Below are 27656 nucleotides of genomic sequence, written 5' to 3' on the forward strand. Positions count from 1 at the left end.
TCTGCAATCCCACAATGGATGCTGGTTTTTCAATGTTATCTCCATTTTGCATTGTTCTTTTGGAAAACAAAAATCAGGTTTCACAATAGATGTGGTAAACAGTAGAAGTTACATATTGTATTGATTGCTTATAGTCAAGCAAGGAGGCCAGTACCTTCTCATATACAGTTCTGATTTTGCTTCACCTAAATGGAGCAATGGACATGGACATTAATTGAGTTGAAATTAATATAATTGGTGAAGTGAAATCCACAGGTGGCATGAAAGTGGATGCATATGGTTTGTCCTGCTTTGCTATGCGGTTGAATTTACCTTTTTTACGGTTGTGTGTAGAGTTATTTGTGAAGATTTTGGTATATTGAGAGGGCAAGGAATCAGTTAACTAGGCCAGTAGCCTTTGCTTGCTTTTGTTATCATAAAATTGGAGGTACCCTTCTGTAATCTATAATTTCATACCACAAAATGTGAATAAACGATTATGCGACATAAACATATGTATTGATCTAATTCCACCTCTTTTCATGTATTATGTAACCAAGCATACATGTACCGGTAGTAATATATCATGGAAATGTTCTGCTGATAAATTAATGTAGGAAAAATCTAGATTTTAGGTCTGAGTACTAGAAAATATTCCAGTTAGAAGTATGTAAAGATAGTTGAAACGAAGTTCTTATATTTCAAAATGTCTACTGCACTGCATTTGCAAAGGTACCCTCAGATAAACAAGTTAACTGCGGAAGTGGTGTTTCTAAGTTTACCATCTACTACTCTTCACATAAAGTGGAACCATATGATGAAGGAACAAAAAGTATTTTGGATCCTGATGCTACATCATACATATTTGAGAATCTAATGGTGGGAAAAAATTACAAATTCCAAATGACACTAACTACTGCTGGTGGTGAAAGCCCTTTCAGTGATGAAGTCACTCACCTTTTACCAAGTGAGTTAAAATTCAGCTGCAGTATTGATATCATCATCTAGTTTAAAAATCTGCATCTAAACAAATATAATATAGTAACGTTTGTGGTATGGTAGAATTTCTTAGATATGCATGTAGACGGTAGCGTAGCAAAGATTTTAGGTTGCAGAGATTGAGTGAGGGAGGGGTGAAGGGAGCTGGCTGTTAAACTTGTGGAGGTAGTTTGCATTATCATATTAAATCATAATGTATTTTTATAATTTTACTTGTCATGTCAAATTGTTTTACGCGGTCAGATGTAAACTGGCCAAATATCATTGCACTGTGTTCACTGTTTTTTATTGTTTTTTCGGCTTTAATAGATCTTAATGATCTTTTAACAGCGAGCATTTAGTATAAAAGCCATTGCAACTATTTTATTGTAAAGTTGTAACGAATTAATATTTGTGTTGTGTTGAATATCAGCATTACTTGATAATGAAAGCAACCCTTGCGATATGCCCCTTGTAAAATTCACTTTGAAGTGTCTTGTTACTGAAAACTAAAAATACATTCACCATGTAGTTTCTCTTAAGGATATGCCAACTCTCACAAACCTACAAACGTAGATTTTTTATTTAGATGTTAACCGTGACCAATGCGATCACGATGGCGTGTGTTCCTATGTATGTGGTGTGCATGTGTAGTTCAGACTGATATACATGAAATAACAAGGACTTTGACAGCAGTATGCTTTAATGCCTAACACAACGATTCTCTGTCACCCAGTGATGTCCCCTATTGATTTGGGTACAGATGACATGCATATAAATAAGTAGGCGATATTTAAATATCGCATAGCATAGCTGGTAGTTTATCGACATCCTCTAATCTATTTCTCTTTTGGGACTAGGTAAAACTTGATCAAACCTAACACCTTTGGACAAGGAATTTGCTCTTTTCACAAAACTTCTCAGCGTTCACTAGACTGCAGGTCAACCTGTGACGTACATGTGCGGAGTCGGATGAGGAAAACTTTCGATCAAGCTATTCAGTTTAGCACTAAACTACGCCTATAAGACACTTTGTCATATTGTTAAAATCAAAATTACAACGATTTGTGTAGCAGGAGCGTGCAAAACACTTTCGAAAACCGAAATTTAAGGTCACGTTTCCCAGTCATCAAACTGACGAAAAACGTCCCAGGCTTTGGATTAATTTGTAAGACATTTGTGAGACATACTCGAAGCTTATATTCCATGCATGTATTCGATTAATATTGCATCTCCTGACTGGAACCTAAAACCGCAAACACGATTTATTGCAACAACAAATGAAGAAATACCTGCTTTGTCGACAGATTTCACAAGGTAGGCTTTTCAATTGCGACAAGACCTCGATATCGTACGGCACAGTATTTACACTGGCCTATAATAGCAGCGAAACTTACGAAATATGATCAGACTTTGAGGCATTTTTTAACCATAATTTACTTTTAATTGAAGAATTGCTACCCAAAATAAATTAACAAATCTGTGAACAATTCTAACAACCGTTCTTAACTCTTGTAGCTGCATGTTTTATTGGAAGTATTGTATTTGGAAATTCCATTGTTATTGTTTCGCGTTCGCGGTATACTCCGCAAAAAGACGTCACACGGTGACCTGTACGTTCATCAGCTTTTACACTTCAGGTTCCTGGTCATTGAAAATCTGCTAACTTTGACATCAAATTTCTCTGTATTACTGTCTCTTTTGACTAAACGGGCACCACATTGTTGTTTATGTACTAAATGCTTTAGTATGAGCCCCCAAAATGTTTTTTTTTTTCACCACCAGCTATGTATTTTAAAGTAAAAATAATTCAAACACAATTTCTCCCTAACTGTTTCTTGTGTTGACTTTAAATTTGATAGGTTATATGCTACATGTAGACTAAATCAACTTTTTTAGTAGAAATGTTTTTTTGTTTTGCGATCGCGATATATTGGGGCACTGAACTACGCAAATTTCATGACAAACTTTGAAATTAACGCTCGAAGGACACGAAACCGATTTTTGTGTGCACATTTTGAACTTTTACAACATTCACAAACTAAGTAACACTCCAAAAGCATGAATACAAGCTTACTCAGTTATGCTATTATTCAAGTATTTCTGCTTTCGGGTCCTGCCGTAATAGGGGATAGTATGTCCCTAGCCAAAATGTAACGTACCTGATATTATGAATGAACGTGACAAACATGCTCGGCTCGTTTGTAGCTCTGTATAGGCTACATGATGCTAAGCTGATATTCCTTCCCGAATTCCTACTGCAATTGGTATCGTTGGCCTCTATTGGCAAAGTTTTGTTTTTGGGTTGTTTTTTTTTCTAGTCTAAGTCCTACTTATTATAAGTTAGGCCTAGGCTAAGGTTAGTTAGGGTATTTTGTCTTATGTATAATTTTCTGAAATTTAGTAGCATCCATTCAATAATTTTTCTGTTATAGCTTGTTGAAACGGCTATTTTCCTTAGTTCTAAACACTTTACATATGTACTTTATAACGCAAATTGTTTTTTTTTTCTTGTTTTTTTTGGGGGGGGGGGGGATAATTGTGTGCTGCCCACTGTGGTGTCACAAGAACAATTACGAAATAAGGAAAGTAACATTATCGAGACTTACTTACTTACTTCTTTTAATATTCACCAAATTTGTACGGATATTGACGCTTTTACTACGTAATGCATTTAGAGAGGTCTCGGTCTTGGTCTCGAACACCCAGGTCTCGTCTCGGTCTCAAACTAATATGTATCGACAACAACACTGATAATCATCCATGACACCTGGCATATCTAGCAGTTTGTGGAGAATAACTATATATATATATATATATATATATATATATATATATATATATATATATATATAAAGATATATATATATATAATAATAATAAATGCATTTATATAGCGCTAATTTTGTACAAAACATTCAAAAGCGCTTAACAAGGAAAAAGCCAACCAGTCGGGTCAATCAGAATAAGCAAGCTTAAACAGATATGTTTTTAACTTTATCTTGAAAGCATCTAGGGTCAAGGAGTCGATACGCATCAATTCCACCGGAAGTGAATTCCACAACCGAGGTCCTTTGTAGGCAAAAGCCCTATTGCCTAATGTATTATGATTGATACAAGGAACATGCAGTGTGATTCGAGAATGTGAGCGCAAAGAGTAACAACTAGACTTCACCGAGATCATATCACATAAATACTTAGGTGCAAGACCTTTTAAACATTTAAATACTTGCAAGATTAGTTTAAATTCAATGCGTTGCTGTACAGGTAACCAATGAAGAGATTGTAAAGTAAAAGTAATATGACAAAATTTAGGAAGAGCGTAAATCAAACGAGCCGCTCCATTAAGTACCATTTGAACTCTACGAAGCTTATAATCAGGTAAACCAATCAAGAGTGCATTACAGTAGTCGATGTGACTAATTACAAAAGCATTAATAAGAGTTTTAGTACAGTCCTCATCCAGGAATTTTCTGATCTGACGAATATTATAGAGTCCATGGTATGCCCTTGAGCAAACTTTTCCAATATGAATGTCCATTGACATGTTGCTGTCAAGATAAACCCCAAGATTTTTTGCACTATCACATGGCTTAATATCCACGTTACCTACTTTTATCATCTGAACCCGAGTCTTAGCAACTTGTTGGCGAGTCCCAATTAAAAGAAACTCAGTCTTAGAATCATTGATCATTAGCCTATTGCTGATCATCCAATGTCTTATTTCGAATATAAGTGATTGCATTGCCAGAACAGCCCGTTCCTCAGATAACAGAGAACCAGCATTGAAAGATTAATATAACTGTGTATCATCAGCATAACTATGTGCGTTAGGAAGGTGTTTAGAGACAATGGTAAACAACTGAGAAACATAACAAAGAAAAAGAACAGGACCGAGACAGCTGCCCTGTGGTACACCACAATTCAAAGAAAAATCTTTCGATGAGATATTTTCTATAGATACATGCTGTTTTCTGAAAGACAGATAATTACCAATCCATTTTTATGCATTATTAACAATACCAAATTGGGTACGCAATATGTTCATAAGAATATCATGGTTAACAGTATCGAACGCTGCACTCAAATCCAACAGGATTAAAAGAGTGCATTGTTGTTGGTCCATATTCATCAATATATCACTATGAATTTTCATAAGTGCAGTTTCTGTAGAGTGATTTTGCCTGTACGCAGATTGGCAATCAGGAAAAGGAGCATGTGATGAACAATGTGAGACAATCTCATTAACTACAGCTCGTTCAACTAACTTAGAAACATAACTCAACTTACTTATTGGTCTATAATTAGAATAGATAGGGTCCGAACCTGCTTTCTTTAACAATGGAGTAACGGTAGCAATCTTCCATTTGTCAGGAACATTACCATCTTTAAGTGAAAGATTTATCATGGTAGTCAATACAGGCAAAAGGGGGTCAAGACACTTTCTAAGTAACCAAGTGGGTATTGGGTCAAGATTGCAGGTAGCCGTATTGGAGGATTTGATAATTGTGCGAACTTCATCGTTAGAAAGTGGCTTGAACCCAGTCAACTTCGATTGGAAATGCTGTTGAACATAAGGTTCAAAACGACCAGTAGCAATGGAATCAATGTTTGCATTAATTTTATCAATTTTAGATATAAAAAAAATGTCCGAAGTCATTAACAAGTTCCATAGTATTCTGGTGTGGCGGATAAGAAACAACTTGCTTTTTATTACACAATGACTTTACAACAGTAAACAGTTTCCTGGTGTCGCCTTCACAGTCCCGGATGGTTGATGTATAAAAGGACATTTTAGCATAGTCCAGATGGAATGAATACTCATTCCGCAAAGAGCGATGGACCCGTCTGTGAGTTTCAAGACCAGATTTGCGGAAAACTCTCTCAGCCTTTCGACAAGCGGAACGTAATATTTTAAAATGATCGGAGAACCAAGGTACTGTTGGCCTAACGGTAATTACTCTGGTCAGAACTGGTGCGCGGATATCAAGGACAGATGTTAAAGTACGATCATAGCATTCAATTAAACTCTCTAAATCAAGCCATTCAGTTGTGCATAATGAGGATTGCAAAATATCTGTACAAAATTTATCAATATGAATACTTCGATATTTCCGGTATTTAATTTCTTTGGTTGAATGTTTGGTAATAGGAAGGTCAAGATAACATCTAATTGACCAATGATCAGACACTTTTAAAGCAGCTTGTGGAGATGATAAACCATATCGTTAGTGGATCGTGTGATGATTAAATCAAGCGTGTGTCCGGAGTCGTGAGTTGGAATGGAGACATGTTGCTGAAGACTAAACGTATTCATAATATCAGTAAATTTAGTCGCATCAGTACTAGTGTGATCATCCACATGAATATTAAAATCGCCAGTAAGAATAAGTTTTTCAGGACAAAGCACACAGTTTTCAAGGAGGTCACTGAATTCTCGGAAAAAAGTTGAAGTGGTGATCGGATGGGCTGCGGAATATGGAGGACGGTAGATCATTATTAACGAACTCTGAGATTGTCAATAGCAACCAGCCATTCAGAATATTCAAAAGACGACTTTTCATCAGAATGCAAGAGGTTGGTCTTAATTGAGGCTCGAACAATTAAACCAGTCCCACCACCAATTCTATCCTGCGGTCGAGGAACTCCAAGGTAATAATAACCCCAGGCGCTAAGGCAGCTTCGGAAACAGTATCACTTGACTTAAGCCAAGTTTCAGTTAAACAGCATAAGTCAGTGCCAGAATGAATAATATGATCAACGATTAAAGAAGTTTTATTTCCAGCTGAGCGAACATTAGCAGTCTCCAATATAAATTTCCTTTGTGATTGCCGACAAGTCTTAGTATTGCCGTCCTGGAAACTAATGTCTAGTTTAAACGAGCAATCAGTCGTTTAACTTTGTTCTGCGCATCGACGTACTGAGGACAGGTTATAGATGATGCCATGTGATTTGCGCGAGTTCCAGAGTTGCCACGTTTGCAATTAATGCAAGATTTTGCATAGCCTGGTTTCGTGGTCATTTGCACAGATGGCACAAGAAGGGGTGGTTTTGTTAGAGCATTCTTTATGATAGTGCCCAAACAGTTGACATATGCTACATCGCTTGACATGGAATCTATCATAAATTTTGCAGGAGTTCATACCCAAGATGATACGATCACCATGTTTTTTCATGAAGTCACGAAGTGATTACTTGAAAGACGGTTTCATCACTTCTCAACGGCTTTGAAACAAGATGAGTAATATGATCTCCAAGAGTATTGATTTCAAAATATTCTGCCAACCAACGATTTTGTTGAAGTAAAACAGGCAAAGGGTCATCAGCAAAGGACGCAGAAAACCCGACAACTGCAATAGTTGGCAGCATGGTACCAGCTTTTTTAATTGTTCCAATTTTGGGCAGGTTGTTAGTGATGGCAGTAGATAGTTTGTCACGTGATGAAGCTGAGTCACACACAATAATGGTTTCGCCTGATTTGTTTTTGAAAGATTTGCTAATTTGGACATTGCTGTCAACAATAGTTTTCTCAAGTGTGGTGGTGTTAATAGGAGATTTTGGAATAACCAGTGCGGATTTGCTTACACGAGCCTTCCTTATTTCGACCATTTTCTCCTCATTTGACCAACACTCGCCAATGACAGGGGCAGTCGGAACGCTAGCATGAATAGATCCTTTGGCTTGTTCAGCTGATTGCTGAGATTGGCCTTTAGATTCGATGAGATTCTTAATTTCATTCAGGTTGAGCTCCAGGCGATCGACTTTCTTTTCTATATCGCATATTCGCGATTGATCAGGGGAGTTGACACTAGCCTCTTTGTCTGATTTACAAGAGTTACAGATGTAGAAAAAATTTGGGTAGAGTTTAGATGCATTGTCCAGCATATTATACAATGATGATGTGCATAGCTTCTTCTTGTCTCCACAATCAAATGCATGCACTGATGATTGGCAAAGAAAACAACACAATAGGTTTGCCTGTATGCAGTTGCACACTGTGCACTCGGCAATGGAGGTAGACATACTTAACGTGTGCACCACACACATAAGTTTCGCAGAACTGATGTAAGTATCCAAGACAACTTAGGCTTGACAGCCCAGAGGCAAAAGGGTTTCAAGTCGCCGTAAAGTGGGCGAAAACAATGTCAAATTGGCTCAAAGAATACTCACAAGTGGCAAATGAATGTAATAAAGTCCAACATCCGTGAAATGTAAACTCCAGTACGTAATTTAAATGAAATAACACAGCCGTTTCGGAGTAGATCAAATAACGATGTTCACAATATATATATATATATATATATATATATATATATATATATATATATATATATATATATATATACATATATATATATATATATATATATATATATATATATATATATATGGACTCTGCCAAAGATTTTCGAAATTAAAAGTCCGGAAGCGGATTACAGCCATTGCCAGGATTTAAAACTTGAAGGATTCGGAGTCGGACTTGAACAGTTTGGAGTACTCAAGGACTCGAGGACTCGAGGAATCGGATCGAATTTTACGTGTCCAGGAAAATTATTATAATAATGTTAAAAATCTATAACAAACCATAGGAATCTTAATGAAAATATTTAACTGAGTTTTTATTTTAATATTCCTAAGAAAGTTTACACACATTTTAAGCAGAAATATTACATCCACCGATGTTCAGCGTTTTTGCAATAGTTATACGCAAAAACGTATTCTTATAGTGACATTCTTTATCACTATAACTATAAAATTAAATTGTCTAGGTAAGATTTGATTCGTTTGCACGGTCAGTGATTTTACTCAGGTTAACCTTACCTCAGGTAAACATGGATATTTTAGTGTCACTGTTGGAACTACTTGTATGATACTATGTAACTCACATCGCGAATGACGAACGGTGATAGCAAGGACCACTCCAACTGCTTTAATGACGTAGCCAAGCAGTCGTTGATATAACCTATTGGAAACTTTGCGCTTGAAAGTTGTCTTAGATCCCGGTACTTTTATCTCATCAAACGAGTTATTGGTGGCCTCCTTTTAAAGTGCGATACCAGTGATTTAAATTTCCTGAAGCAGGACATCATACGGTTTCTCATTTATTGACTTTCTTTTATTTGCTTTTAATTGTGTTTTACTTTCATTGTTTCCTTTTTACACAAGATCCCGAGTATGACCAAATGAATATTATAGCAGAAGTAGCTGGAGAAGACAAGAAAGTGTGAAAATATCTTGGAAGGTGTACATAATTTTCTTTTTAATTCGATTATCATGTCATTCTGAACGTATATTGTAGTGTCATTATTTTTAGAACAGTCAGTAACGTTGTGTATGTTATTGACCACAATAGCTGTAGTTATCGTGCCGAAATGAAATATTTAATCATATATTTGCTTTGCTAATGAATGTATTGTAGATCTGAAACAATAGTACTGCTAACCTATTTACTGAGACATTAGGGCTGCGTTGATTTTTTTGCGTCTTACCTTTATTTCACCTTTATATAGGTATCATTCTTACATTTGCCTTACCTAATAGTATGTAAGAACGCATAGCGCAGCATTGATGAACGTTCTTTTAAGTGGAAATCGTAAGAGAAGATTCATGTTACGTTTTGATGAACAGGGTTGTGAAAACATATATGAGAATTGATTTGCATAAAGCCTTAGAAAAGTCAATGTTGTAGACACAAATTGTATTTTAATTCGTTGTGTTGTACCTAGCTTCCAGCTGATGGAAGTTCCTGTTGTTCTGGTGTGACTTTGTTGAAAATCTGCTATGCATCAATTAACTTGGAACCGACACATACATGCGCATATGAGGTAACAGATCCTTCGAGCACCTCCTTCATATTGACTGGTCTCAGAGTAGAAGGAAATTACAGCATCGACATGACACTAGAAACAGCTGCAGAAGAACGTTGCCGGAGTGAAATTATTTACTATTTTGTTCCAAGTAAGTTAACTTTGAAAATCTTACAACAATTTAGTTCGTAAATATGGAATAGATTACCAAGCCCTACAAAAAAATGTCATATTAAATGGGTCGCTTATTTGGCAGCTTTCCAAAAAATGATGATTTTTTATCCAACAAAAGGAAAGTTAAATAGCTATTCAGTTTGATTTGTCACTGAACCGATACACTGTAAAAACACCTGGGTCATTTTGTGTGACCCATCTGCTGAGTCAGCCATACTATACCCAGAAATGGGTCGTATTGGTTGAGTTATTACGCAAGATTGTTTGAAATTGTGAAATAGCTCGATGAAAGTTTGACTTTTTGCACTGGGTCACTCTCAAAGACTTTTCTCATTGGATAAGTTATGTCATGTGACCACTATCAGCGTTTTTGCATGACGCCTTTCGTAGACGACAGCTGAACACCGTCACACAAATCTACAAACCATACGTAAATTCAGGACCAAGAAGGCAGTCTAAGTTGAATCAAAAACTTTGATGGGCTCTGAAAATGGACACGTTTGTTAGTTCCACCCTTGATGACTGGGGTTTGCCAATGTAAATACCAATATTCAAAGGTAAATATACGCCAAAGTATGCTGACTAGTTCAGGCCAGAGGCGCTCGCAACGTTTATTAGTTAAATACTATATTATAGTATGCCATTGTAGATATGATGATAGGCTAGGCCTAAGTAACATGTTATTAGTGCTGCGAGCGCCGTGGTTCAGACAAGGCCATAATTACCCTGATACAGTGATACTGATAGTGATACATAGATAGCTGTAATGTTAGACCTAACGTTTGGTCTTTGATAAAGCATAGGCCTAACCTCACTACGTAAGTTTAACTAAATATAACGTTAGAGGCTAAGACTAGTATAATGTTACTTGTTAATAGCTATCTTGCTGAACAGAGAGTTAACAGTGTGCTATTAAATGTAGTAAAACAGTAGCATAATCAGACTTTTTAGTGGGGGTGGGGTGGGGGAGAGCTGAAGGGTAGCAAGGAGTCTGTGCAATGGGAGGGGGACAAGATATGGGGAAGGGGTGTAAGGGGAGGGATAAAATTCTTGTATTTAAGGGGTGGACAAGATGTAAAATGGTTCATCATTTCTATCTTACTAATTTACTTGTATGTCAATTTGGGGCGGATGGGGGTGACCAATTGGGGGCTTTTCCCCTACTGGTTATGCCACTGCAGTAAAATATGATATACTCCAACAAACAGTCTTTGCCAAGACTATAGTCGGTGTAATTGAACAATTGAAGTTAACTATATATGTCCTATTTTTATCTGTGGACTATAGGTAGCATGGTACACAAAAGCCAATTGGAAACATCCTGCTACAGACTATCTTGAGGAAAGATTGCCCGAAAACGATCCCATGCCTTTAAGAAACAAGAAGCAACACTGAAAGAAGTAAAGAAGCCTACACCTGTAAAGTGCAACATAAAAACAGATCCAAAAGGTCCTAATACCATTATCTTGAACAGTCTACATACAATATACTCAGTAAGGGATAAGGGTCATTTTTTTTAACTGTGTAGGCTAAGTAACTGATATTCCTACATCCTCAGTCATTCCTACTGGTATGTAATTAAATCGCATAAAATGTCATGATGATTTTTCACTTATAACAGTCAGGTGCCAAGTTAAGTTGCTTGAACCTTAAACTTAGTATGTAGGTAGCCCTTTGTGAGTAGATGATCCCTCTATTTTTTCATGGAGGTCCAAGGTCATTTGAGGTCAACGGAATCTTAAATCTGCTATGGTAATGATTCAAGTGAAAAGATTTGCTAATTATTTAAATTAGTGACAACAGAATTAAGTGTGCATTGAAAGCAGCAATTTATTTTCTTTCTTCCAAAGGTTGGGACCAATCTTTTTTTATTTCATGGAAGATGAGCTTAAGCAAGATAGAACTTGAAAGCAGCCATTCGTCCTTGCATTTGGTGATAGAAGGTATCCGACTCAGTCATTTGTGATCATCGAAGGGGTTGCTCTGCCAGCAACAGATTTGATTGCAGCTTTTGATATTTGTTTCAAATCATTGTACTTGTTTGACATATCCTACCCCTGCCAGTGTCAAACAACCTGGGAATTTATACACAAATTCCTCTTTAAGCTTAGTGAAGGGAAAGGAAAGGTTTCGGCATCCCCTTCAGTAAGAAGCCTACATGCTTTTTTAAGTAGTCAGTAAGAGAAAAAAAGGTATGTAAACATCTTTGTCAAAAGTAGTGTTTAATATGATTTATTTGTTTTTTTTTTATACATTGTAACCTTTTATCGTATAATTTTCTCAAAACACATATAAGGGATATGAACATATCTCCTGTAAGCCTTGGGCAGTGCAACATTAGGTTAACACTTAGTTCATGGTCATTAACATGATGGGATGATTACATGAGGTTTTTAATTTACATAATGTGACAAAGTTGTTTTCTATTTATGTCTGCATGATATATTACCTTGAACAAGGTTTCATTTGGTATTTGTTATTGTTAAGTTTAGAGGGACTAAAGAAGCAGAACTGCCTCACAAACAGTGGTGCAAAACTAGTGTTCCAAACATACATCATACATGCACAACTAGCCAAAAGCATGACTGATGTACATTTTTTGCCTGAGCAACTGAAAATTTAATACATATTGTAACATATTGGTGGTGCAAAAATATTTATTCACAGTGTTTCCATTTATTGATGACTTTTGAGTGATTATAACTCTTGTACTGTATGTTATAAACAGCTTTTCCTCATTCAAATCTAATGCTGTTTTGGTACAAGAACTACTGAGGAAATTATCACCTTTGGGATATGCTTGCAAGATTTTATTAATTGGCAGCTGGCCATAGGATTTGTCTTGCCCCACCAACCCACTGCAAAATATGTTTGATATTGTCTTTGACTTTTGACATTGACAAAGCCCCCACCAAACATTGAGCTTTCCAAAATATTTGATTTCTTACAGCCACCATTGATGTACTACATGTCTTCTTTGTATACCTAACATTTTATACAATTGATAACTATGGAATGTTGTTTATTTATATTCTTTAAAAACAATTAGAAATGCTAGCTAATAATCAAATTACTACAGTGACTAAGGATACAAGTAGAGAGTGAGTGCATGCTCCAGTCTTGATTAACTTAATATTACAAACACTGCAGCAAACCTAGCTGTGAGATCAACAATTAAAGTCTTTCAAGTAGTACAGAACATATTCCTCAGTGAACTAAAATTTGTGCACATGAATAAATGATCAGTTGTTTTAGTTAAGTATGTCAGGATTTTAAGGAACATTGCTTAGTTTCCAATGATTCTCAGTTGGTACATTAGACTTAGCCTATGTTCTTGTGCTCATTGTTTGTTTAGTTTTATAGGTATCACATTACTCTGATTTTTAGTGTTACTATGATGTTCTAGTTGGAATAAAACAAAATGAATATCGATAATTATATGTGAAATAGAAGAAGTTGCATGCTTTATTGTAACACCACTTTGTGATTTGAATAAATTAATTTATCTTTAGGAATCGAAGTCTTATGTCATTTCTTTTATAGCCTTCCTGCAACTGCAAATGTAAATTCAGCTTTGACCCATTTACGTGGTCAATTTTTTTGACCCAATCTGCTGGGCTGGTGGAGATTGCACTAACCACTGGGTCAAAAGCTGGGTCAAAGTAGCATATGGGTCAAAATAACCCAGTTTTAGGTCAGATGTCAAATGACACAGATCCTTGGTCAAATTGACCCAAACCTGGGCTGGTGGAGATTCCACTAAGTTGCTGGGTCAAATTTGGGTCAAAAAATGACCCAAGTGATTTTACAGTGTAGTTTGCTTAAAGTTCAGTACAGTATGCCTTTTAACTTTTAAAATACTACTCATTAATACCACTTGTGAGCTGAATTGATTTTGAAAGGCACTTCAGAATAATACATGAATTTAATGAGCCAATGTGATGTGGTGAGTAAGTAAAAGTTCCCAATATAGAATCAACCACATCATGATTGTAAAACATTATCAACAAAATTGCATCGTTTAATTCAGTAACGAGCCTTTCGTCCGACTTTATCAACGTATATATAAAGTAACTACATAATGTTTAAGTAACGTTAGATGTTATTATGTTGTTGAGCTGCGTTACAATATAACTGTTTGCAAAAAGCTGATTTTCACGATTTATTCTCATTTTTACTAACTTTGTAGTGGCTTTTGGCTTTTATAGAACTCCCAGAATATCAAGCAGCCCCAGCCGTCTCTTATCTTAGCTCAGATTCACTAACAATTACCTGGCCGGTATGGGATGGCGTCATTGGGACTCCTCCGGTGGTTGAATATAGATTATTTACCAAGGAGTCGGAGGGCGAAGACTGGCCTAGTACCTTTATCAGAGTCAATGCAAGCAATGATCAAGATAAATATGCTGAGATAATAACACCACTTGAACCAGACACAGAATATGACTTCATGGTTGTAGCTGTGAGAGAAGGGCCAAATGGGGATGGACCACCCGGTCCAATCTTGGAAAGGGCGAAAACAAACACGCTTGGTAAGCACAGAACCTCGTTACCGATTCGATCGACTTTAAACTTGATACAAATATTTCACACTATTTCGTCTACTTCCTACTTTTTCTAAGCGTCCCTAAACGTTATGTTCTGCTTAAGTCACTGCAAAATTATGTGTTACAACAACACATAAACAAATATTTACATTACCTTTTTTCCTTTCTTAATTAAATTATAATGAAACACCTCTAATCGGTTAACCTATATATTAAATTGTTACTATGAAAAGATGTTTGTGTATCATTGTAACGTTTTGTCAAGTTTTCAAAACCAATTCTTAAATCAAATCAATAATATACACACTTTTCAGATGCATACCTACAAAGTAACATTTGCTTAGGGATATACTATTCATTTCAATGGTCCATGTACAAGAAAATGCACATTGAATGTTTGGTATCAAATGTTTTTTTTTGTAAACGTTTTTTTTTCCCTTTAGGATCCGTTGGATTAATTGTCGGTACTACAATTGGTACGGTATCTCTCGCTATTATCGCTCTTCTTGCAGTGTATGGGTGAGTAACTCAAAACGTTGTTAATGTTGTTTGTTACGATATGCTTTCATCAAATCTCAAACTTGTTTTTTGTTTCTTCTCAAGAATATGGAAATATCAGAGATCTACAGCCAAACCTAAAAATGTAGAACGACAAACGGACGAATAAAGAGGTATATTTGTAAGTTTAATGGCAATTTTAATTAAAGCTGTCTACATATAATGTCAACACCAGCTGCCCTGTACTATTGGCCTTATAAAAGTACCATAATAAGTTAGCAATAGTAGTAATATAAATCGATTTTTTTTCTTTATAAGGAAACACTAACATCGTTCACATAGGAAGCATATATTTTGTGTTTTGTAATCGCAGCGTTTTTGTTACATTTCTCGCATTAATGATTTCATGGTTCTGTACACCATTATAGTAAATGAAGAATGTTCTTTTTCTTTTTTTTTCTTTTTTTCTTTACTGCAATCAGTTAACATCATTTCAACATTATTAATCAAATTCGAAAAGTAGAATATAAATACCAAATCGTAAATGTCTAATAAGAACGAGAATATTTCCTTAAGGTTAAATTCCACGTTTGTTCAATAATCATTTAATAATTGCTAAATATTTCATAAGTGCAAAAATGTTGATTAGCAATGACCCTACTATACGGAATCACTGATATTGAAATACTCGTTTTTCCCCATTGAACAAATACAATACGATGTTGATTAGAACAATGGTTTATGATATAAAAAGTACACGCGTGCAATTGTAAGTTCTTTGAACAACTGCTAAATCAACGGGGTATGATTGTTCACACCATCTGCATTATTTGTTTGATGTGTATTCATTACAAACAGTGTTTCATTCTTACAGAGGTTACAAGCGAAGCCCCTTTTGACTATGAAAATGTTATCAAAGATAGTGGGCATACCAACGTGGTACGATATGTTCCTTCTAAAGTACGCGAGGAATGCACTCCGTCAGCCACAGGAAATGATAACACCATTGATGGATATGAAATTCCATCTATCCATATTAGTGAAGGCGCTCAAGCAAAACAACAAATCAACAAAGATGTCCAAAAGTCGAAGGAAAAGCCAACTACGTACCAAAACAATTCTGATGATGAATTTTCTCTTAGACGACCGATGGCAATTTCTAGGTTTCCGTTGTTCATGAGAAGTTCTACCGCTAAAGAAATGATATCGGCTACCTTTAAGGTGAAGATAAATACATAAATCAAAATAGTCGTTGATTACCAGTAAGATATTATGAATAACGGTCTTCCATGAAAGATATAACCCAGAAAAGGAACTTTTACTAAAATGTCATTCCCGCTGTCTATGATGATCGGTTTGTTAGTGTGGACTTTGCATGATAGTATTGGTTACAGAAAAATGATCAGTATTAACAAAAATAAACTATCACCATACTTTAATATCATAACAACATGATGTCGTCCGTGTGTTAAATACTAAACTGAATAAGTAGATGTTGTCCTGTGTTCACCTGTGATTACAAAAAAGGTACTTCATCACATAAAAGATATGCACTTGATTTAAATCATATTAATATGACTAATCGATAGATATATGCCCATCGTTGAAATGTCTTGCTCGTTTATACATGCATAAAGAATATTGTCATTGAGAGTGCAAAACAGGACCACGTGTACCTAACATCGATGAACACAAAGCGATTATCAGAGACATGCGGCATCTAAAGTATTAATGGACTAACCGAGGATATGATTGTTCTCAGCAGGCAGGAGAAGAAAAACAGAAACACAGAATATGACAAAATAGATACAATTACCACTATCGGGTAGAACCAAAATGCACGCGATACAAAGACTAATACTTGTATTTATATACGATATTTTGACATATTTCGTCACCGCCTGAGAAAAAAATGCAGAATTTGACATTCATTATAATGGTATTGTCTTTTTTCACAATAATCGTGCCCTTTATACAAGTGATATATCACCTAACTTAATAAATTATTTTCACTTTCTTTTAATTTTGAGGCAGCATTTATTGTAAGTACTGTAACGTATTGTTTTCGTGCTTATGTTGAAGCGTTTGGAAGAAGTAAGCCCCAGCACAAATGTCAGTTCATTCTCCGGGGCTTCCCCTGGAAATTTGCACAAGAACAGATTTGGAGATATTGTACCATGTGAGTACCTCAACGAGCAAGAACAAATTAATGAAAGCTGCTTGTTCATAATAATCTAGGCTGTTACAATAACCAATCAAATACATAAATATTCATCGAAACAACTATACACCCATTAATAATTTCATAATGATAAAACAAGGGTGACATTTTTGTGCCCCCAGTGTCAGTGTAATTTGTCAAACGTTTCATGAAAGGTTTATATTGAAGCCAATTAATATGACAACATGTATTCGTTAGTCAGCTGATGAACTTGGGATTAAGGCAAAGCGTCAACTTTGACAACAAACTTAGGAAAGCGGGATAGTAAACAAAGGAAAATATCGAAAATGGATTGTCAGATACAACCTATAGTATTGAGAATAACTTATATCTTCTCTGTGTAGTCCATTTTAATGTCATATTTAAAACTTCTTTACCCAGTGGACAACCATCGACCTATGTTGAAATCCATGTGTCTCACTCAGGGAGGAAACGATTACATTAACGCGTCTATTGTGAATGTAAGCTTTTAAAATAATTAAATTCAGTGCTCTAAGTTCAAGCTAAGGCGAGAAATACATTGGCTAGTTCGATAGTCAAACCAGTAAAATCAGGTTAACATGTCATGTACACTACCATCTGAGCTACACGAGCCGTGATTGCCATCGCTATGTAGGAAATTGCTTTGCTGGGATCGCATGGTATCCAATTGGATAATTTAAATAACATCGATGAAAGCACCTTATTATTCTAATGGGGGAACAATTCTTCTGAAGTTCTTTTCATCTTTCTAAATAAATGCAATTAATAACAGATTTAGGAGATCGATCAAACCGATGATTGTTTTTCGGAATACGCAAAGCGCTATATTTGTACTGTTTAAAAGTTTTTTTTTTAATTTCATTATCTTCAGATTTCTGGATTGAACCAAACCTTGATTATGACACAGGCACCTTTGCCGACTACTGTTGAAGACTTTTGGCGACTCGTGTTTGACTATCATTGTCAGACGATTATTATGTTGAATGAGTCAGACTCCGAAAATCATGTAATTCATTCAAATATTCTACTTTTCTTAGTATAACTATTTCTCGCTTCGAACGTTAGGGTACATACTTGTTAGTACTTGTCTCTTCTGGTGTTTTCTATTGCGTTACTAACATTGGAACAATCATTCGTAAGTTTAATTCACTGAAAATATTTGTATTGTATAATAACACAGGATGCTATCAAATATTGGCCAGAGGTAAACGACATCAAGATCGGAGCAATGACAATATCCACGTGCCTCATTGAGAAAAAACAGCTTTATACAGTCCATGAATGCACGGTTGCCTACCTATCGTATAGGGTAAGATACTAACATGTTCATAAATTATTTTGATTGACTAGCTTTACTACTACTATTATTTGTATTCACAATTAACCTCAAATCAAATGGAACCCTCGTTAAGAGCCATACTGTTCCATTCTTTTCGTTTTGCTTTCAGGAATCGATCAAGGTTAAACGCATCATTCTAAACAACTGGCCAAAGAGTGGTGATAGCTTGATACCGCTTATACATTTCATCACAGCTACAGGATTTGGAGATCGCGGTGCAACATTAGTTCATTGCATGTAAGTTCTTAATCTGGTATTGAAAGGTGTAAACACTTACATAAACATGCAAATCATATCATAATTGCCTTCGGAACAATTATAACAAAATAAGTAATAATTGTACAACTAATATGAAAAAAGTAAAACAGAACACTTTTTTGCAGCAGTATAATGCCAAGGCAAACAGTAAGGATGTCTCAGTTTTCTCTAACTTGATGATCCTAACTACACAAAATATTTGTTTTACATGATAAGTTGCTGTTTTATGGTACTTGATCATATGACATCAGTAAACATTTTCTCAGACCATATGTGATATAATATTGTAGAATCTAAATTTTTACCAGTATCAACTATTGTTCTCATTTCAACTTTTCTTCTTCTTCTTTTTCACTCGAAAGTATTATCGTTAATGTGACGAAACGAGCAAGCTTAAATCGTCATTTTCTCAATATCTCTATAATTAAACACGGATGGATGACGTGGCATGATTCGTTACCATTGTCAGTACCCGAATCTACTGTTGACGGGTCATTCGAATATGTATGCTATGTTTGGCACATGTAAACGTGGGCCATGTATTATTTCTATGTTTGCTGTTCTTAGTAAAAATGACAATTCTAAGTTTGATATTATCGTATGTGTTTTGTCGCAATTTAGTTTTGTAGAAATGGCGAATTCGAATCCACTTTTGAGAAGTTATTCAAACCGGTATACTATGTGTGGTACATGTAAACGTACCTCATGTATTTTCCTTAAGTACTTTGCTGTACTTAGTAAAATCAATGTTTAAATTGATAGTAACTTATGTGTTTTGGGACAATTTTGTTTTGCAGAGATGGCGCATCCAGAAGTGGAGTGTATGCGACTGTTTGTTCTGAGATCAATAGGATAAAAAAGCGACAAACGATACATGTGTTCGACACTGTTAAAAATATCAAAGTGAGCAACCCCAATGCGATTATCACAAAGGTATGTTGTAACATCAATAAAATATTACGATAGTACAGTATATAATACAGTAAATATTAGCTTCAGAAGACTTTGCTGGTGCTTCTGTAAAGAATAGTGGCCTACTATAATCACCATGTAACCTCCCGCCTATACCCAACATAAAAATAATATAAATTAGCAAAACATACACCAAAAACCATATGCATGGCATCATAGTGTTATTCATTCCTATTTACACATTAAACATAAGCGCAGAAACTATTGAAAACTAATCAATTTCCAGAAATAAATTTGGACAGAATTGACCAGTTCACTATGTCTACATAGCTGGGTATCCTTATTTTTATCACATAAATTGACCGATATTGTTAACAAATACTATGTGAATTTAAGGCTAAACTGATGATGACGTCGACTCCTTTGTCAAGATATTAATGTTCATAATTTTTTTTTTTTTTTTTACCAAGACATGTTCGTTTATCTGTATATTAACAACATGGTACACTTGGATGACATCAAAAACATTTAGATCTTGACAAATTTGTATTACATTGTACTGGCAGTTTGATAAGGAACTTTGTTTGTGTTGCATATGAGGTGCTGACCTATTCTAATGTCTCTTATGTTATAATCAGGTCACTTTAATTGATGAAGGTTCATTTCTTAAAACGTAAAAGTTGTTTATAAAATCAACTTTGGACTGATAACTATGGTTGTTAAGGGTCCACAGCATATCAACAGTAATTTTTAGCCTAAAGAAATTTGTCAACGCACTCCTGTACACAGGCATAACACCATTGTTCTTTTGTGACAAGAATTCTGTTTATGTTATAGTTTGTTAAAACTTTAAGTAAAATTGATTTATGTGTATGTGTCACGAGTATGCTTGACGCAAGTCTAACGACTATCGTGAAGCTGTATAAATTTACTGTTGAATTCATTTGTTGTCTGTGTTGCTCACGAAGTTCAAATTAGTAACATACGACATTCTAGTATATGCTTTGTTTAATTCACCGATTGCTCGACGGGCATTAAGGGAATTTGTACAAGTCTTTGTTTAGATTAATTTGCAAAAAATGCAGGTAAAGGGTTGGTATGAATAGGCCGGGTAAGCAGGTCAGGGCGTGGTATTCGTGTTTGGTATAGTATACTTGGTGCAAGGGTGCTGGGTGCACCACAGCAGTTACTTGTTGCAGTTGGACACGATGTCCGTTGGGCGACGTTAGCCCGCAGTACTTCACTATTCTAATATAGTATATGTAGGGCAACTTCAGTTCCCCGCTGGTGAATTCTTGGCAATATATATATATTGTCATATATCGTAAAGGACGTACCAAAACGTGTAAAAGCCGGAAACTGACCGAATTCCGTAAGTGTCTCATTTTCTTATGTATACTAAGTCAAACCTTACTATGCAGTAGAGGGAACGCAACTAGTTAGTCGTATTCTTGTTTCTTATTTGAGTGTAGCGAGGCCGGAATATGTTAGAGATTGGAAAGCACATATAAAATATATTTATGAGAAGTTTGTTAGTATCGAATGTCTGTATAGGGAGGACATATTGTAAATAGGTGATAAGTGTTAATAAGGTGTAAAATCATGGGATCATACAGCGAGATCAATGCATGTTTGATATGTTTCATATTGCCGATGTAACGTCTTATTTGTGTGAAAGATTTGTTTATACAATGAGTACATTTTACGTTGTGTTTCAGGGTTTTTGCCCCTGGTTACGAGGAGTAAATAAAACTCATAGAAAAGACACACGCCATCCGCCTCGAGTATTTACGTTGTCCAGCGAATAGTTTTACCTTACCCGTGACAGTATGGAATTGCTCTAACAAACTTTAGAAAGCACCATATTATTTAAATATTAAATTTGTCATTTCTTGGGAGTATCCACTTTACTTGTGCCAAGTGTTTTGCACTTACTGATATCATTTGCTCCGACTTAATTTTTCAAGATTTGGTGTGGACTTTGTGCTGAAAGTTATGTCAAACAATAGGTTACGTTTAAGTTATTAGAGGCTAATATATAACGTCAAAAATAACCGGTTTTTCATACACGTTTAATTTGAAATATAAAAATTGTATCCAAGTGTAAAATAGTTTTTACATGATTTTATCATTACAATGTTACTAAAGCATTTTACATAATATGAGGTAAATCAACAAAATACTACTGCTAAATACAACAGCTGATATATGATAGAGTAGGCCTATACGTAATTTTGACCAGGTCCAAGGTTAATAAAACTACCAGTGATTGCAAGGAATACATTCTTCTGAAAGTTTGCTTGGAAGTTAGTTTGATAAAAGAGAAAGTTTCCTGACAGCCAATGTGTGAAGAATCCAATACAAAGGCATAAACATAATGTGTCATGTTGTTATATCATCACGTTTTCATGTAACTATAAACTTATGTTTCCTGTTTTTTATTCTCATATCTAAATGTTTGACGTTATTGGTAATTTTATGTTTGACATTTACCAAACATTGACAGAGGTTTCCCAACAAAAAACATATCAATTTACCAATAAATGGTAAAATGTTACCCAAGTATTTTATGGTTGTTTGGTTAAATGTAGATATAATATTATTTAACAAACCGTTGGGTAAACCATTAGCCAACTGCAGTTGAGAAAATATTGACAGTTAGTTGGATACGTAAGTGACCCTTGTTTTTACATAAAGAGTGCACGCAGTCACTGGTAATTCCTTCTTTGCACATTTTATGAAAATAATTTCCGAGATCACTGTATTGCAGAATTGGTCATTGATGGTGACAGGTTTTAGTCATTATATTCGTTACTATGTAGTTATCCCACTTGTTCTCATTTTGTGTAGCATTTCAAACGTGTCATTCGAAGACACCTGTTTTTTTTTCGTCTACAACATACTGTGATAGTTATAGCAACGTTTAACCATACATGTGTTTTCTCTTTCAGGAGGATTACATGATGTGTCATCAACTTCTCAACTGCTACCTAACAGAAATGCAGGATTATGACGTCATTGTGTAGTCCTAACCTGCTCAAGAATCTTCAAAACAACGTCCTAATTATTGCAAGCCTACTAATAAACAGCTTAGGTCAAGAGGAAACACTTCAGGAACAATCAGTACTCTTATTTTTACCTCAGAAATCTTTACCATTGCGTGATAGCCTTTACACCATCGGTTTACACTTTCTATCCATCGTTTTATGAGATTATTGGTATTAATCCTAAACATGCCTGTATTGCATTAATGATATTTTAAGATCTCATGTTTTTGAAATTTACATTTCTAAAAAATGGAAATAATTAATATATTAATTACGAAAATTAACTGAAATAGCGCATATTGTCTTACTTTAATGGAAGTTATTTTTCTCCTTTCGTACTCAGAATATTAGTTACTAAATTTAGGAAAATCAAGGAACCTTCGTAAATTTAAGATCGAGATTTTCTCTTCCCTTGTTGTTGTATTTATTTTCAGATGTTTTAATGTTTTAATATTTCATCACATTTACCCTGTTACAAAAGTTAGCTAATATAGGAATATTCATACGTCTAAAACATTCGAAGTTTTATTTTATACCCAGATGTTATGAAAGACGTTTTAAATCAACTGTTGTAAGAAAGAGAATGTCATTGCTACTTTAACATGTTAAACAGATTACAACTTTGATAATTTTCAGAACTGTAACTGACAAAGCGCAAAAACGAAGATGATAAGACTGGTATTTTTACATAGATAGTTTCTACAGAATATTTTTACGCCTCAAAGAAGTGAATTTGTATCATTTTCTTTAATGTTATAAGTAGTATGATAGATCTATCTTATACAATGATTATATTTCGTAAGGTAAGTTTGCTAGTGAAAGTCAATGACTACTTTACCGTAATCGTAAAATATTGATGCCATATTAGATCATGTTAATAATTCATTCCTAGATAGTAATGGTAATGTGTTAATATCGTAAATCAGTTCATAACGACGAACATACAACATTACTGCTTATTACACATCGATGGTGGCATCAACATACTGGATTTATTTAGATTATCTTTGATGTAAGATTCATCGTATATTTTGCAGTTCAAACAAAATGGCAGACTGTAAGTGTTACAATTCCGTCACATACACAGAGATATATGACAAAACGTTGGTTTACTCGACAATTGAAATCTTTCAAAATTCAATTTTATGTTTTGAACTTCTAGTATCTTCTTGTCAGTTGTCATACCACCTAAACATGTGGGTTTTTTTCTCATTCCTTATGTCTATATTGTACTTCAGAACCGTTCAGCAAACCGTTGATAAACTGTTGACAAACCACTTCACGGTTATATCTGGCATATGACGGTTAGTTATTGGACACTGATGTTGACAAGACATGAATTATGTTAGTTGCAGTAATCGCATTCATAATTGATATATGAAACCATTGTTCTACACAATTTGTACTGATATCATTTTAAATTTCGATCACTAAATATGTCTCCTTCATTTGTCAGACCAGATTTATGCAATTTTGTTCTCTACGTTATTTTGCAGAATTCATAGAATGCATTCAATTTTTGATATACTCTACCAGCGTAAAATAAGCTACATATTGTCTGTCTGTTAGAATGAATTCACAATAAATCGTAAATAAAGTTCAGTCTGTAAACGGTACCAATAATTCCCTTCATCTGCGTCGAAGAGAGACACATTCTGCATAGTTTTACAAGGAAATAACAGATACGGTATCAGAATATCGCTGAATACACTAGCAATACATACACTCATTAAAGCCGTGGACTAATGCATGGGAAGTTTCACATCGCATTTGATAAGTGAAACTAGTTTTCCCTGCTTCCTTTCTTTGTTTATTCTTTGATTCACATCACCAGGATGTGTGGTCGCGGAGTAGCTTAAGCAAGCAAACATCACTATATTGACAAATCCAATACAAATTTCGGTGATAGCATGAGAAAATAAACAAGAGATTATATCACCGTGACTATAGGTTTCACTTTTTTAGTTCAATGTGTTAATGTGAACGTGAAAATATTTGCAGTTTTACCTTGAGGATCTCATGTATACGTAAATCAGGAGAGGGAAACAACGGATGTTCTGTATTAAACAGAAATTTAAACAACAGTTATAAATAACTATTCTTACTGTATATGCTTTATCTGTTTTGTTTTCCAAACCATGATGGTCCGTATTTATTTTTCATTTTTTATTTGAACTTTCGCATAGAAGAGGGTAACTCCGTTAGCCTATAGGCATAACATGCCCGATGCCCTCAGTTACAAAATTTATAAAATAAAATAAAATGGTTGAAAGTATGACAGTAAACGAGCAGTATAAAAAAATAAGGGAAACGTAGAGCATACAATATTTAAAATTAAAATGGACATAAAAATTAAAAACAGAAATATGAACATTAAACAAGCAGTATATACAAAGGAAAAATAAAACCGGTCCGTATTTATCCTTGAGTCAGTCTTATCGAAAACAAATTTGCTGCAGGATTTTCTGAATGATTGAGGCGCAAACGGCGCCCTCAAAGCATTTTGTATCGCAAAGATAAATCATTTGTTTTTCAATTTTATTCCATTGTGTTAATGCATCTGGCAATGACAGAGTGAATGATGTCATCAGGTCACTTCAGCTAAAATGTTTTTTTTTATTTGTAAATCATTTATCCACAGAGGAACACAATATTTCTATAAAAGAAAATACACTTTCCCTGTCCTATGATTCAACTTCTCAGTGGAATTGGTGACAGATTAGCCACTTAAAATAAGCTACGTCCATTCCATCAACCATCTCGAGACAGAATATCAATGAAAGTTATTGAATGGCACAACCCCGATACCTTCTATGGGTTTTTTTTTGTAACAAATCTGGAAAACAAGTCTTGTTAAATTAAAGATTATATTTCTAATGCTTTGGATGGTTTTTATATTTTGATACGTTTAATTGTTTTTATCAACGAAATTTTTCTCTCGAAATAAATGAACGCCTATTTAGGGTATGATGTTTTACCCACCATCGGGCTGAGGAACACATAGACCGATAAAAAGGGTCAAACGTAACGAGTGTCCCTGGCTCTTCCCCAAACTTCCCCTATCATTTTTTGACACACCAGCCGATTCACACAGAGATTACAGAAACTACCGTACTGTATAATGTTAAAGTTGTGTATCACAGTAACAACTGGGTCGTGCTGTATAATATGATACATCGCTAGCATGAGCTATTACGAGTACAGTAAGAAATGAGGAAATGTGTAATCCCAAACTAATTCATCAACCTGGATTTGTTGGGATTACACATATCCTCAGTTCTTACTGCAATCCTAATAGCACATGCTACCGATTTATAGCACGATACATTTTTTACTTTGGTACAAACTTTAAGATTTATAGTAGTTACTGCGTTCTCTGAGTGCATCGGGTGGATACGCACGTATACGTACACATTTTGCATAGTGTGTATATTGTAGTGCCATTACGGTTTATCTAAAACAGGGTTTAGACTCATTTTAGTCTGCGTAGCCATGCATGCAAATGTTTCACAGAGTATCACTTCCTGGTTTACATGCGATGACTCATCATATGGTAGATTAGAAACAATTGCCTATAGATATAAATATATATATATATATCAAGTCTATATTTTGTTTTAAATAAGCATTAAACAGAAGCCAAACGACAAACTTAGACTTTCGTCATGTTATTTTGTTGATAACTACTGGATATCAATTAACTATTTTCTAATTCTTCCGTAAGTTAATATGTAACATAAATCCTGAACGCTTTTCCCACGAAGAACGATGAAGGCGGAGACGGTCTCATTCCCCTCCTATTCCCTTGCGCACACCCAGAGACGTAGCTAAGGCCTGATGATTGGGGGTGAAGAGGCTGAAATTCCACTGGATGGGTTTTGGAGCCAGAAAATTCCGACTGCTGCCTTGTACCCCCTACCCCCCCCCCCCGCTACTCGTCAACGATACGGTCAGTGTCAGTCAGACACCCCATCTTTCGCGACTGCATTTTCGTTCCTCACTTTTCCGATACATTTGTACCACTGGCCCTCACTTCACAAACTTATTAATCACTCTGGGTAAGCAAGTAGGCAACTGAGTATAAGTTTTCTGCTTTAAGGCTACATAGACTACTGACTACAAAAGCTATGTTAATGTAACAAAGGGGATTTTTTTTTCAACAAATTATATTCGGCGACATAGTGAATTACCGCAAAATACAGTGCTTTTTCTTAGTGCGCTTAATATCATTTTCTTTGGGGGAAGCGGGGCTATTTATGACTCACATGAAAAATGTTTCAATTGTTCACTTCATGCCAACTGAGCATTTGGAATGAAGTGAACAATTAAACATTTTGTAGAAAAATGTTGAGTTGACGAGATACGATGAGCTGTCAATTAAACATTTTGTAGGAAAATGTTTCAATTGCTCAGTAAGAACGAAGTGAACAGTTAAACATTTTTCAGAAAAATTGACGATATACTATAAGTTGTCAATTAAACATTTTGCAGAAAATTTTTCAATTGCTCAGATGGAATGAAGTGAACAATTGAACATTTTGCAGCAAATGTCCAATTGACGAGATATGATAATTTGTCAATTAAACATTTTGCAGAAAATTTTTCAATTGCTCATATGGAATGAAGTGAACAATTGAACATTTTGCAGCAAATGTCCAATTGACGAGATATGATAATTTGTCAATTAAACATTTTGCAGAAAATTGTTCAATTACTTAGTTAAAGCAATTGAGCAATCCAATATATTTCTGATTTTTGATAAGATTTAATCTTGTTATCTAAACAATTAACTGAAAAATGTCAACTTATGTGGCAACGTTTTTCTTATGTTGATGGCACTTTTAAGCTTCCCTAGATTAGCATTGCGTGTTATTACATATAGACAATATATATCCTGAACTTCCTTGCAGCTAG

The 27656-nt window shown here is 35.0% G+C and overlaps 2 protein-coding genes across 2 annotated transcripts in view; both read left to right on the forward strand.

The window, feature by feature from the left end:
- LOC139980620 (uncharacterized) overlaps positions 1-15426 on the forward strand; it is a 30525-nt gene extending 15099 nt beyond the window's left edge. Inside the window, exons 10-14 of the mRNA XM_071992408.1 lie at positions 712-946; positions 9124-9915; positions 14147-14470; positions 14929-15004; positions 15089-15426. Of these exons, the coding sequence (XP_071848509.1) occupies positions 712-946; positions 9124-9185 (297 nt within the window). The 3' untranslated portion in view covers positions 9186-9915; positions 14147-14470; positions 14929-15004; positions 15089-15426. The remainder of the gene's footprint in view (positions 1-711; positions 947-9123; positions 9916-14146; positions 14471-14928; positions 15005-15088) is intronic.
- Positions 15427-15485: 59 nt separating this feature from the next.
- Positions 15486-25917, forward strand: LOC139984601 (receptor-type tyrosine-protein phosphatase alpha-like). The gene is made up of 8 exons (XM_071998548.1): positions 15486-16204; positions 17066-17162; positions 17586-17665; positions 18058-18192; positions 18367-18495; positions 18635-18762; positions 19581-19716; positions 22647-25917. The coding sequence occupies exons 1-8, from the start codon at positions 15788-15790 to the stop codon at positions 22719-22721; spliced, it is 1197 nt and encodes a 398-aa protein (XP_071854649.1). The 5' UTR covers positions 15486-15787; the 3' UTR covers positions 22722-25917.
- Positions 25918-27656: the final 1739 nt, after the last annotated feature.

The sequence above is a fragment of the Apostichopus japonicus genome, chromosome 2, assembly GCF_037975245.1.
Source record: "Apostichopus japonicus isolate 1M-3 chromosome 2, ASM3797524v1, whole genome shotgun sequence".
NCBI lineage: Eukaryota > Metazoa > Echinodermata > Holothuroidea > Aspidochirotida > Stichopodidae > Apostichopus > Apostichopus japonicus.